Genomic DNA, 14,183 nt, shown 5'->3' on the forward strand with positions numbered 1-14,183 from the left:
GGTTTTTAAAAACATATAGATAATAATTGGCAAGGAGAAGAGTCAAAAACATTCACTTACTAAATCCACAAATGTCCACACACAAAACTTTGTCACCAGCTGTTTCAGAACTCTCCCTGCTTCTCACAGCCTCTCACAATCTTCACTCCTTCCCTTGGGAAAGTGGGTCCTCCTGTCTCTTCTGGGTTACAATATAATTATTCTATTGGCAAAACTTTGCAGCCCAGTTGTAGATGGCTGTGGGCTGTCTCATCAGCAGGATATTTGCTTTCTAGAAAGATAATTTAATAAGTTAGTCCAACTTTATTATGGCACAGATTAATCTATGTTTATATTTGTATGCAGAAAGACACAGAAGAAGAGGTCAAGGAGCACTTACGCAATAATTTGCATTTGCAGGAGAAGGTAACGTTCAAAAAGGTCTGTCAGATGAAACATTTTTTAGCATTAGGCAAAGTTTTAAAACATTTAGATGTTTAACAAGGCAATCTTTTGCTTAAGTTATGCAGGCTGTGAGGGCTATAGGATTTAGCAGACACACCTCTGTGCTTTTGGTATAGAAACTGCCTTTGTTGCCCTGTATGATCGCCTCTAGGGAGTGTGTCCCTAGTGATCTTCCTTGATCTGTCAGTGTCTTCTGATGCCATTGACCATGGTATTCTTCTGGAGAGGCTGTCTGAGTTGGGAGTAGGTGGCAATGCTTTACGACGGTTGCAGTCCTACTGAGATGACTGTTTTCAGAGGGTGGTGCTTGGGGAGTTTGGTTCCACTGTGGAGCCTTAAGTACTGGATTTTATTTTATCCACCATTGTGTTTAATATTTACACGAAATTGCTGAGTCGGGTCATCTAGAATTTTGTAGTGCATTGTCAGTAATATGCAGATGATACATACACAGCTTTACTTCTCCTTTGGATCTTTTAGTGGGGTAGGGTGGAGTTAGAGCTGATTTTGGAATTTTCCCAGTGGCATGCTTTTCCTAATCTTCTAGGCTGGGTATAAGATATGACAGTCATATCCCCATGCTCCGTGGCCTGCCATAATTGAAGTATAGGACTGTTTTGTAAGAGTGAGGCATTTTATTCCTTATTTTCCCCTCAAATGTTTATTTAAATAAGTGTGCTAAGTATTTTAAAACATTTTTGATACAAGATCATATGTGTTATTTGCAGTCAGATGACCCAGCTGTGAAATGGCAGTTGAATTTGTACAAGGATGTCTTGAAAGCTGATGAACCTGTTGATCCTGAGAAAATAGTGCAGCGTGTGCAAAGGATCTCAGCAGCTGTGTATCATCTGGAACAGGTGAAAAGGATCTCACCTATCAGCTATATAGTCACAGCAGAACATGGAGTTCTTATCTAAGCACATATATTGTAACAGAGGCTGTGTTTCAAATTGGGGAGTCCCTGGTTCAGATCTAGCTTTTGACATGTATTCAGTACCTGGTCTTAAGTAAGCTACTCTCAGCCTTAGCCCCCTGTCTGCAGTATGAAGGGTAATACTACTTACTTGGGATGCGGGTGGCGCTGTGGTCTAAACCACAGAGCCTAGGGCTTGCCAGTCAGAACGTCGGCGGGTCGAATCCCCGCGACGGGGTGAGCTCCCGTTGCTCTGTCCCAGCTCCTGTCAACCTAGCAGTTTGAAAGCATGTCAAGTGCAAGTAGATAAATAGGTACCGCTCTGGCGGGAAGGTAAATGGCGTTTCCGTGCGCTGCTCTGGTTCGCCAGAAGCGGCTTAGTCATGCTGGCCACATGACCCGGAAGCTGTCTGTGGACAAACGCCGGCTCCCTCGGCCTATAGAGCGAGATGAGCGCCGCAACCCCAGAGTCGGACACAACTGGACCTGATGGTCAGGGGCCCCTTTACCTTACTTAGCTTACAGGGTATTATTATTATTATTATTAAATGAATAATATTTATCTATATACCGCCCTATACCCGGAGGTCTCAGGGTGGTTCACAGAAAAGATAAACATAAAAGCCACAATATATATAATCAAAATAAAATCAACAACCCAATACCCCCCCCCAAAAAAGAGCCACATTTTAAAAGGGCATAGGATGTCAATCAGATCAACCAAGGGCCTAGTTAAAAGGAACATTTTTTTGCCTGGTGCCTAAAGGTGTATAATGAAGGCGCTAGACGAACTTCCTTGGGGAGAGCCTTCCATAGCCACTGCAGAGAAGGCCTGTTCTCGTGTTGCCACCCTCAAGACCTCACAAAGAAGGACGTCAGAAGGTAGATATAGGGGTGACAACTAGAAAGTTCTAATGTCAACATTTATAACTTTGGGAAGCTTTCCCAACATTTATTATGGCTTTCAGATGAACCCCAAAGATTCTTCTGTTTTGCCAAACATTTGGCTTGATGTGATTTTCTCTCCAGTGTGAGGTTAGGTTTAATCTTTTGTGTTTTGTGCATTATTGTGTGTACACACACACACACACACACACACACACTGTGTTTAGGGCCAAGAGCCATGATATATATAAATACAAATGAATGCCTGTAAATACAAATGAATGCCTGTATTTTCTACCATCAAAGACTTATAAATGGCATCAGCTGAACTGGAGCTGTTATTTACAATAGTGTTTTTCCATAGGTTGAGCAACCATTAAGATCAAAGAAAGCAGTTTGGCACAAACTCTTGTCAAAACAACGTAAAAGAGCTGTTGTGGCTTGTTTCAGGATGGCACCATTGTATAATCTGCCAAGGTACATAATTTTTATTTTTTATTTTTACATGAGACTCTTGCTATTGTGCTTCAGAACAATGAGTGTTCTTACCTGACATGCTTTCTGTGACGGTATTGAAAGTTCAACCGATTTCTTAAAGTTTCCTGTTGGGCCATATTTGAAGAGCACCATATGGCTTTGTAAAAGAGATGCTCTAATCCTTAATTCTGTTTCAAATAGAAATAGATAGAACACAAGACTCGCAGAAGCATTTTGTAAAGCAGTCTTAACAGTATTCTAATAACACACTAGGATCAAAAATTAATTCTATCCTCAACTAGCACTGCAAAAATACATTTCTATTACATTTCATTACCTTTTCATTGCTTTTCTGAATATCAGAAAGTCTTGTATTTGGTGAACTTATATATCATTTTTTAATCCTTTGCAGTCCCCAGCTGTTTAAAAACAGTGAACTGCAATCATAAGCAAATGTACCTGCAAGTGGGTCATGTTGAACTCATTGGTGCCTGCTTTTGAGTAGCCATTCATATATTCTTGAATTGACAGGCTGCAATATTTTACCCACTTATTTGGGAGTTAGCCCACTGAACTATATGGAACTTACTTCTGAGCAGACATGCATAGGATTATACTGTTGGAACTACCTATCCTTTTGCCACTATCCCTTGGCCAGGCATGTGGGTCCAGTTATCTGTTGCTATGTATGGGATGTCTGTATCCTATCTTAGGGCTGCCATACGTCCGGATTTTCCAAGACATTACCTGGATTTCAAAGTCGGAATTGACATCTGGGGGGCCGCTTTGTCCTGGATCAATCAAAAAATCGAGTCTTGTTTGCGTTTTTGTAAAAACTTGCGGGGTGTCCTGGTTTTTGATTTTTGGAATATGGCAACCCTATTCTATATGTAGGGCAAGCTAGCCCACTCCTTCCTAGACATGAGAGAGTGGATCATGCCTTTAATATTTAAAACACCATCTAATTATTTATCCATTGTTTTAAGTGTGATAGGTTAAGGTCTTAACCCTAAAATTTGGGAGGCTTGTTTTATGAAATGCGTTAATTGACAAGTTTCAACTTCTGCAATTACACATGCATTGTTGTTGATTTGCATGCTGCATCTCCTCCTGCACATTTCTCCTTTCCTGCCAGCCCTTACTTGGAAACATGTAACGCTGGGTAAACAGCTATGCTCCCACAAAAAAAAAAAGTTTCCTAGGGCTGCAGGTGTAGGCTGGAAGCTAGCCTGTTCATGCCGTATGGCACATAAGAACAGCCTGTTATATCAGGCCCATCTAGTCCAGCTTCCTGTTCTCACCATGGCCAACCAGATGCCTATGGGAGGCCTGCAAGCAGACCTGAATGCAACAGTATTCTCCCCTCCTACAGTTTCCAGCAGCTGGCATTCTGAAGCATACTGCCTCCTACAGTGGAGGTAGAACACAGGGCTAGCTCTAAGGCAAGGCTGGGTGGCGCAGGGCGCCAGGGGGGTGCCGCGCGGCTGCGCCTGCTGCAGCAGCGCTGCACCCGCCAGACAGTCGCGGAGGGAAACGGGGCGGGGGGGCGCCAGAGCAATCTTCGCACCACGGGGCTCCCGATATGCTTAAGACGGCCCTGGTAGAACATAAGCATCAGGGTTAGTAGTCATTGGTCGCTATGTCCTCCACAAATTTGTCTAACCCCCTGTCATGCTCCTGCCCCCAAACCCAATTACAGCAGCTTTTGCTTGAGAGCAAGGAAGGTATCTTTATTTAGTCTAATAATGGTATAGGCTGTTATGTATTGAAGTCTATTTAATACAGGCTCAGCTCTGGGTCCAGAAATTATGATTCCAACATATAAGCAAGGCTAGACAGTTTGGACAGATCCTTTTAGATCCCTAACACTGTTTAATAATAATAATAATAATAATAATAATAATGATAATGATAATAATAATAATAATTTTTATTTATACCCTGCCCTTCCCCGTTTATAAACAGGGCTCAGGGTGGCTAACAGCAAATATAAAACATTGATTAAAATGTGACTTAAAAATAGCACAAAACATCATAGAATACAACATAAAATGTAGCATCAATAGCAATAAAATTCAAAAATCCAGGGGTCATTTTTTGGCGGGGGGGAGGGGAACCCAAGTCAATAGACATTGAATGATCACCAGGGCTAACTGGCCAAGTTGGTCCTACTAGGGCCAGTAAGGAGACCAGGGAAGAATTTAAATGTGGGGTCCCAGAAAGGGTTTCTTCATAGAAGTGGAAAGGGAAAAGGGAATAGAGGATCAGGCTAATTCAAATTGAAGGCCAGGCGGAATAGCTCTGTCTTACAGGCCCTGCGGAAGGAGATCAAGTCCCGCCCCCACCGCCCCTATCTTCCTGCACCCCTGGTTGGGGCTTAAGAATATAGACCTGATAGTTATGCAAGTGTTACACAGTCCATTCTCTTTGAACCACAATCAGTAATATGTTAATTATACATTTCTTGCATTTTTCTTATTTTAGCTTCCAGGTTGCCTTGGGAAACTGAGAACTCAATATTTGATTATTTATTGGTGGGGTGAGGGAGCAGTCTGAAAATGGTTTAGCGGTATATTTCAGGATTGCTGAAGCTTTAATGATGTTAATGTAATCCTCTGGTCAAAATTTTGCAGTCCATCCAGATATACCTGCATCTCTCTTTTTTGTGTTTGGACCTATGATTGTTTGACTGGTCTTGATTGTTTTCATAATTTAGGGTGTGTACTGCTGTTTATAGGGACGCAGGTGGCGCTGTGGGTTAAACCACAGAGCCTAGGGCTTGCTGATCAGAAGGTCGGTGGTTCAAATCCCCGTGACGGGGTGAGCTCCCGTTGCTTGGTCCCAGCACCTGCCAACCTAGCAGTTCGAAAGCACGTCAAAGTGCAAGTAGATAAATAGGTACTGCTCCGGCGGGAAGGTAAATGGTGTTTCTCTGCGCTGCTCTGGTTCGCCAGAAGCGGCTTTGTCATGCTGGCCACATGACCTGGAAGCTGTATGCTGGCTCCCTTGGCCAGTAAAGCGAGATGAGCGCCGCAACCCCAGAGTCGGTCATGACTGGACCTAATGGTCAGGGGTCCCTTTACCTTTACCTTTACTGCTGTTTAGTTCCTTGTGATAGTAAATTTTTTTAAAAAGAATGAACATGTGTCCTTTCTTTAACAGCTGCACACACCTCATCTCATATCGCTCAGGAGGCATATCTGCTCCTCCAGAATGGATTTTGGAGGCTGTAGGTGGCTGCAGAATGGCAGATAAATCCTTAACATTAATTTCCTTAACATTTCTTTGAATCTAAGACATTGCTTTTATGGATTAAGTAGGCATAACTAAGTGTGTGATTTCAGTCTCACTCTCTAATTTCTGTTGACATCGACACAATATTTTAAAAATGAGGGACACAATTTGAGTAACATCAGAGATAGGGAGCAAGAGACCCGTGCATTCACGGGATTTCCACTGCCACCGATAATATATGGAATTATTTGTGACTACCCTTCGTGACAATATCCCCGCTTGTGCATACATTTTTGGTTTGGTGGACTGCAAACTGTATGGACTTGCTATGTTATGAATATGAATATCTATATTTGAGTGTGACATTTGAAGAATTGAACCTTCGTATTTAAGAAGAATCCTAATACTTAGGATTGTCGTCATTATTTTTTTACTATAATCATGACCATATAGAACTTGGACAGAATGAGATGAGATGCAAAACTATTAACATAAAATGAGATGTAAAATTATTAACATATTTTACATATTTAGATAACCTTTGCTTTTAATTGTTTTACTATAATTAAATTGTGTTTTTATTGTTAGTTGAAACCTATATGCTTTTCTTCAGACACAAAATTAGCAATTTCTACCTGAGCACCTTCCAACGTGTATGGCTGGAAAAAGTACATGAAAAATCTCAATATGACAGGCTCATACTCACATTAACGGTAATGTAATAGAGAGCCTCTTGCTTACGCACACACTTACTCCTTTCCCAGCCATGATATGATGTCATACAATGAGTTTGTACAATTTAATAAGGGATTCTGATTGGTCAGTCCAAGTTGAAAAAAATAGAAATTCTGGCAGTGAAGCACAAGAAATGAATTAAATAACAATTTATTGTGCGCTGAAACAGAAGAAACAGAAACAGAACACAATAAAAGATGTGTTATGTGTTTCCTAAAAATGACAGTGCTTAAGTTGTATTTGCTGTGAGTGTTTCTTTAAAAGGTATTGTTCTCCAGAGGTTCCTAGAACATAGTCAGTAGTACCTTTGGGATGACATCCCCTATTGAAGCAAAATAAAAAAAATCCTTCAGTAGCACCTTAAAGACCAACTAAGTTTTTATTTTGGTATGAGCTTTCGTGTGCATGCACACTTCTTCGACTCAGACCAACACGGCTACCTACCTGTAACTATCCCCTATTGAAGCACACATGCTGAGCTAATCAATCTTCACTTCCTTTTGGAGGAACACCAGTTTCTCAGACTGGCTCTGCTTCATGAGGCTCTGCCTGGTGAGGCAACCAGCCATGCAGATCTGGAGCACATATGAGCCCAATTCACAAGCGGGCTTCTTCTTACATGCTTTTCTTTCTCTCTTCCTTTATTTTGGGTTATTTCCCCACCCTGCCTCTGACACTTCCTAGAAGGGCTGAGAGGCTCTCTATGAGGATTGAGGTTGGCACTTCAAAGGCCCTAGTTTCCCCACCCTCACTGCAGGTGGAAGAGGGACCAGGCTGCACAATACTTCATCTCTTTGGTGGCACCCTTTGATCCTTATAGACCCATGGATCACCAGTGATGCCTCACCAAAGTCCAGGAAGGACAAGCTGCAACACATTCCCCCATTCCCAGTTCCAGGTCAGTAGGATGGGTTGAGGTCTCTACCCCCCTTGGCTGAAGGCAAGCAGCAACTGATTGGGATGTTGGGCTCCCATAATGCAGTTCTGTCCCTGGCTTTGGCAGCCAGTTCCCATTAGCTCCCACCGATCTCAGTCCCCCCCCCCCTTTTACGGGTGGCGCAGTGGTCTAAACCACAGAGCCTAGGGCTTGCAAATCAGAAGGTAAGCGGTTCGAATCCCTGCGACGGGGTGAGCTCCCGTTGCTCAGTCCCTGCTCCTGCCAACCTAGCAGTTCGAAATCACTTCAAAGTGCAAGTAAATAAATAGGTACCGCTCTGGCGGGAAGGTAAACGGTGTTTCCGTGCGTTGCTCTGGTTCGCCAGAAGCGGCTTTGTCATGCTGGCCACATGACCCAGAAGCTGTACGCCGGCTCCCTCGGCCAATAAAGCAAAATGAGTGCCGCAACCCCAGAGTCGTCCGTGACTGGACCTAATGGTCAGGGGTCCCTTTACCTGCCTTAGACCTTAAATAGCATAGATAGCTTAGTCTGTGACTTTTCTCCCTCAACCCATAGCTGTGTTTTATTCCAGTTCACTTTGCCTTTATTGCGTGGCCAGGTGGAGACCCCCCCCCAACCCCTGGTGACCCCTGGGAGGTATAATGACTCATGACAACGTGTTATGGGATTAAAATTGGCCACAACTTTATTAAACTTTCAGGTGTAGGGAGACCTTGGCTTAGGCATTGGGCATTTATCCCTCCCAGTCCCTGGCCAGGGATCTGAGGAACATCAGGGTTATCCAAACTGTGTGGGGATTAGGCTGGCTCTGGAAAATGTATGTTTAAGCAGAGAGCCCCCCCCCCATTTCGCCGCAACCCAGGGAAGAGCACCTACAACCTAATGGTGAATGGCCAGTGACTCCCCTCAACACAACCCCTTTAATGGGGAACCCTGGGGTCGCCACCACAGTGGGGGCATGGGTCACCGCTTCATGCCCCCCCCTTTAGGGAAGATAGACTAAAGGATTCCAGGGAGCCAACTGAGAGCTCCCAGGTAAGTTCCGCCCTCTATTGTGTGTGCAGGACAGTCCTAATCCTACCTGGCAACACCTCCCCAGCTGGGATTGGTTAACTGTCTGAGGTTAGGCAGGAACTTCCAGATACCCAGCTTGGGAAGGCGAAGAAGAAGAAGAGTTTGGATTTGATATCCCGCTTTATCACTACCTGAAGGAGTCTCAAAGCGGCTAACAATCTCCTTTCCCCTCCTCCCCCACAACAGACACCCTGTGAGGTGAGTGGGGCTGAGAGACTTCAAAGAAGTGTGACTAGCCCAAGGTCACCCAGCAGCTGCATGTGGAGGAGCGGAGACGCGAACCCGGCTTCCCAGATTACGAGTCAACCGCTCTTAACCACTACACCACACTGGCTCTCAGTGAAGCCAGTCTGACTTGCTGGGGATTGTGTAGGGCCAGGGGGCTGCCCGCGACCACGCAAAAAGCGCCCCTCCATTTGAAGTGGGGAGCGGTCATCCCTGAAGCACATCCTGCCGCCTCTCCTTACTCTGCTCTCCTCTTTTCTCTTTATTTCTTTTTAAAAAGCCGTTCTGTTTACCTCTTCTTCTTGGCTGAACTTCTGCCTGTTCTTCACACCTCTTCTGCTCAGCCGAAGAAGATGCTCTGAAGGACATTCTGGTTGAATACAGATGAAAACACAAGGTGTTGTTCACTCACAAGAGAGATGATAAAAGACCCAACCAGGATATCTTCTTCATATTTCTACAACCAGTCCTTTCACAACTTAAGGCAACAAAGTGGAAAAAGAGACTTTAAACCCAACGAATTGCAGAACAAACCACACCACACACCTTAAGTGCTCTGAGGTTATTTAGATTCTATTGTATGTGCAATACAATATGCAATGGAATGTGGTGGCATGAAGGCTCCCCCCCCCCCATACTCTGTATATCTGTTTATTGTAAGTTACATTCTGTGTAACTTAATTTCCGTCAAACATTGGGGAAATTGCTCATTTATTTTATTATTATTATTATATCACCATCCAAGGATCGACCACAGGGCAGTTTACAATATAAAAACACAAAAATAAATACCATAGTAACAGACAAAAACAATGATCTGGTGTTTTTTTTTTTTAAAAATTGCTGACCAATCAGAAGAACACAATTGTACAAAATCCATATGCTTACTAATCATTAACCGCATAAGCTTTTATACTATATTCCGTTTATCCCTCTTGATCTCACTTTCACCCCCCCTCCCAGGCACCGCTCTATTAACCTGTTCCTCCATGGTTATCAGAAATTTTGGATAGAAACAGAGGAATATTCCTTTGAGGAGAAACTAGTTCAGGATTTGGCTGTAAGTACAGATATGGCTGGTCCCGGTTTCAAATGCCCACATTGATCCATATTATTTAACTATATATTTATATCTGTATCTATCTATATTAAAATGTGTATCACTCTTTTCCTATGCCAGAGTTAATGTTCTTAAATATATAAGGTATCAGAAAGAAATAGCCAAGCTGTGCAGTATAACACTGGTATATTCCTTTTTTTATTTGAAAAAAAAATGGTTTGAACTAAAACTTATCATTGTTCTGCTTTGTTCAGCTTGGCAATTCCTATGTTTTAATTAACATTTTCTTTGAAGGCTTAACACAATTAATGCTTCTTTGTGGTTTGGATTTTGGTTATTGCATAACCCTCCTTTTTATTTTAACATTCTAAGCTGTTATACAAGTTAATTTGGCTTTGTCCTGATACTCTAGTAGAGTGGAATTCTAACAATAAACTTGTATGACAGTATTAAGCAACAAAAGTTTCCTTCCATATATTAAAATTGGAATTATTTATGCTTCTACTTCACCTTTTATTAGAACTTAATTCTAATTAAGATAAGTATGTGCATGTATTTCTAAGCTTCAGACAGTTTTAGATGTCTTCTTTTTAACTGACAACCTAAGAAGTGATTTAATTATTGTTTTATTTCTGTGTACATGTGAAATGATTCATTCCCCCAGCTATAATTAATAGAGGTTTCCATTACAGGAATGTAGTGAAGAAACCAACTAATAGTTTTATTAGTTAATTACCTTTATTACCTTGTAACCATTTCAACATTTGGCATGAAGTGGTATTAACCTATCACTGTGGGAAAAGCTTACTGACCATAAAATACAAGTATATTTCAACTGTCCCTGACATAAGCTGCATCCACACTAAGCTTTGAGTGAGGGACCACCATTTTGCATTCATTCACATTTTACAGGGCTCCTCATTTTACATCATCATCTGCTTGTAATTTTCCTAGTGCTCCTTCTGCCTTTTGCTTTTCTCACTGCAGAAAGTCTGGGTGCTTTTTAGAGGAATAGAAAAGCAATGCAATACTTGCGAGTGTAGATGCTGCTTTCCCATCTTTTAAAGGGATGTGATTTTGACATGGATAGTAAAGTTATCAGGCAGGTGAAACTATCATATCTCATCTAACTCTTTGTAGTGGGTAACATTTTATGATAATAATAATAATAATAATAATAATAATAATAATAATAATAATAATAATAATTTATTTATACCCCGCCCATCTGGCCGTGTTCCCCCAGCCACTCTGGGCGGCTTCCAACAAAACATTAAAATACAGAAATCCATCAAACATTAAAAGCTTCCCTAAACAGGGCTGCCTTGAGATGCCTTCTAAAGGTCTGTAATTGTTGTTCTCTTTGACCTCTAGTGGGAGGGCATTCCACAGGGTGGGTGCCACTACCGAGAAGGCCCTCTGCCTGGTTCCCTGTAACTTGGCTTCTCGTAGCGAGAGAACCGCCCTCAATAACCCCCTCAATTTTTAAATCACTACTTAAATTAGTACTAAAATCCTTTTATGACTTTTTTTAAAAAAAATACTAAAATGGCAGCAAAAATATGGTGCAGTGCTATAACACTACATCATTGATTTTAAAAAAGAAATACGTATATCTAGCCTCTGCAGTTTTAGCAATTTTTGTAGAATTCATATTTCCAGTCTATAATTCCAGTCCGAAACAAACATTTTTTGGAAATTGCATTAATAGCAATGAATAATCGAGCTCAAATTAGGTGAGTACCTAATGCTGAATAAATAAATGTTATTAATTTTCAAAGTATTTCTTAGAATTATACACCCAACTCCTATTTACACAAACAGCCTTTTAAATCTTCTCTTCCACATGCACAACAGATATGCCATGACCACGGGAGTTGACAGAACATAGCAGGATGAACAAACAGGGAAAGTGCAATAGCTGCAATAGCCTGGAAAGTCAGTTGCAATTCTGTTTGAAGTTTATTGTGGAAGAGTGATAACTTAATAGTGCTAAGAACCCACCCATAGATTATTTAGTGTGGTGGAAAATATTGTACATAGGATTGTCTTTTAAAGATTGGCTTTGATGCTTTTACAATTGAGTTGTCAGAGGTATTTTAGAAGCTATATGATTTCTATGTGAGAGATTATATTATGGTGTTTCTTGTAAGGTTGTTGGATGGTTGTACATAAAACCATGCATCATGCCAAGCAGAGAGTGAAATGGGCTTCGCACTTCATTTGTCTGACCTAGGTATGCTTTGAAGAAAGTGTAATTCTCATGAAAAGCGACAGCATCTAAGGGCTCAGAGACAGCTGCATTCTGCACAGAACAAAGTGCTCCCACCACCATCCATCTCTGTAGGGTTGACGAAGAAGGCCCAATCCATGCTGTATAGACTTCAGAAATCATGGAATCGTGAGCCATAGAACTGATGTGGCATCAGTAGTACCTGTTGGGTTCCAGGGGTATCAGGGCAAGCCAGGCAGACCAAATCAGACCCCTGAATAATAATGGGCATCTCATCAAAATCAATGTTTTTCTATAACTAGTTACATTTCTTTATATACTTTCTTCAAAAACATTTATAAATGTGCTGGTGTTATGTTAGAGAAGGTCTTGTGACTCAAGGTGGTTGGTTTATTGCATTTCATTTCGTTTCTTTTATTACGCATGCACCCAATATAATTATTGCACAGACTCCCCCGCAAAAAGGTGAGGAGGAGGAGGAAGAAACTGAAAAACATCCTGATCCTCTTCATCAGATCATTCTTCATTTCAGCCGGAATGCTCTGACCGAACGAAGGTAACTGCACTTTATTCAAAGCTATATTATAGACCCGCCATCTTTTCTGCACCCTAAGTCGTCCCCCACTTCCAGAAGCAGTTTGATTTGTTTAAAAACAAAAACAGGATCCATCAGGGAACTGCTTCATTTGTTTTCATGTCTCACATAATTAGCCCATTGCTATAGTGCTGGAGGTGACAGTGGAGATTTCTATTAACTAGAGAGGAAATGATGGTCCTTTTTTGAGTAGTGTGTGAGAAGGTATTATTGTTAGGTATGGGTTTTGCTGTGCCACTTTTAAATGGTGTTAATCTTAAACAAGATTAAAGAGTAGAAAGTCAGTCGATGTTAAAACTTTTAAGAAGTGTGCCTGCTTAACAGTGAGATTACAACCTTCTCAAAATCCTCTTGTGGGAAGTCAATTTCATACCTGATACGATCACAGATAATCATCAGCACCATAGAAAATTCATGGTTGGAATCTCTGGCTGCTTGCAAGCACCTTTAGAGTACAATAGCGGATAAATAAATTCCACTCTTGTGAAGTACACAGATGTATTATTCAGTTGTGAATGCACATGGTAAATATATGTTTTAACAAAGAATTTGACAAAGTTCCTAACCTTAGAGGGTTGTAAGATTGTATCATGGGATTGCAAGAAAATGAAAGCCTCTGCTTTGATGATTATTGGAACTGCAGCTCACAGATGTTATAAGTCCATTTCAGAAGCTGTTTTAATAATACTTCCACTTTCTTACAGCAAATTGGAAATTGACCCTTTGTACACTGCATATTCAGCAATGATGGCAATGGTGAGCATCTAATTTCATTGTTAATTCTGCAGTGATGACAAGGGTCATTATGTACCCTAAGACAAATACTCTAGTTCAACCGGCTGCCTGGTTTTAGTATTACACAAAATTTATACCTAATGTGAAACTATGCCCTTGAAGCGGCTGCTTCTAATTCTATATCAGCTGTTTAAGGGGTACATTTAAGTTTATGTTTAATTCCTAACTATGCAATTGAATTACATTTTCTGTTTTAGCATTCTTGTTGTTTTCAACAAGTGAAGTTACATTTGTTCTGTTGATAGTTAAGAACTGATCCTGTCCTAAAAAACAGGTGCTTAAAAACTCACCATGAACACCTCCCTTGTTCTCTTAGAATGTCAATGGCACCCACCTGAGAGGTGCCAAAACTGAGTTCCCACTGAAAAAAGCCCTGCTCTTGTCCATCATCAGCACAGTACTCATATGTGGAGGGATCTCCATAAGGCTTAATAGAGCCCCATTTTCCCCTCACACCCCCATGAAACATGTACATATTCCATCTTGGAAGCAGAGGGAAACATTCCATTAGAAGGGACTCATTTCTTGGAGGACAAACAGCTATCCTCTTATGCCAAGGATACTTCTCTGAGGGCTGGATGGATCCTGGTAGTGAGTGATTTGATTATTAAG

At 41.4% G+C, this 14,183-nt stretch overlaps 1 protein-coding gene across 2 annotated transcripts in view; it reads left to right on the forward strand.

The window, feature by feature from the left end:
* The window catches only part of RYR3 (ryanodine receptor 3), a 264,337-nt gene that overhangs the window by 211,261 nt on the left and 38,893 nt on the right, over positions 1–14,183 (forward strand). For both annotated transcript variants that reach the window (XM_060273292.1, XM_035110794.2), the window contains exons 71-76: positions 346–405; positions 1,173–1,304; positions 2,610–2,722; positions 9,852–9,948; positions 12,631–12,737; positions 13,481–13,532. In XM_060273292.1, coding sequence (XP_060129275.1) covers positions 346–405; positions 1,173–1,304; positions 2,610–2,722; positions 9,852–9,948; positions 12,631–12,737; positions 13,481–13,532 — 561 coding nt within the window. The remainder of the gene's footprint in view (positions 1–345; positions 406–1,172; positions 1,305–2,609; positions 2,723–9,851; positions 9,949–12,630; positions 12,738–13,480; positions 13,533–14,183) is intronic.

The sequence above is a fragment of the Zootoca vivipara genome, chromosome 1 (assembly GCF_963506605.1).
Source record: "Zootoca vivipara chromosome 1, rZooViv1.1, whole genome shotgun sequence".
NCBI lineage: Eukaryota > Metazoa > Chordata > Lepidosauria > Squamata > Lacertidae > Zootoca > Zootoca vivipara.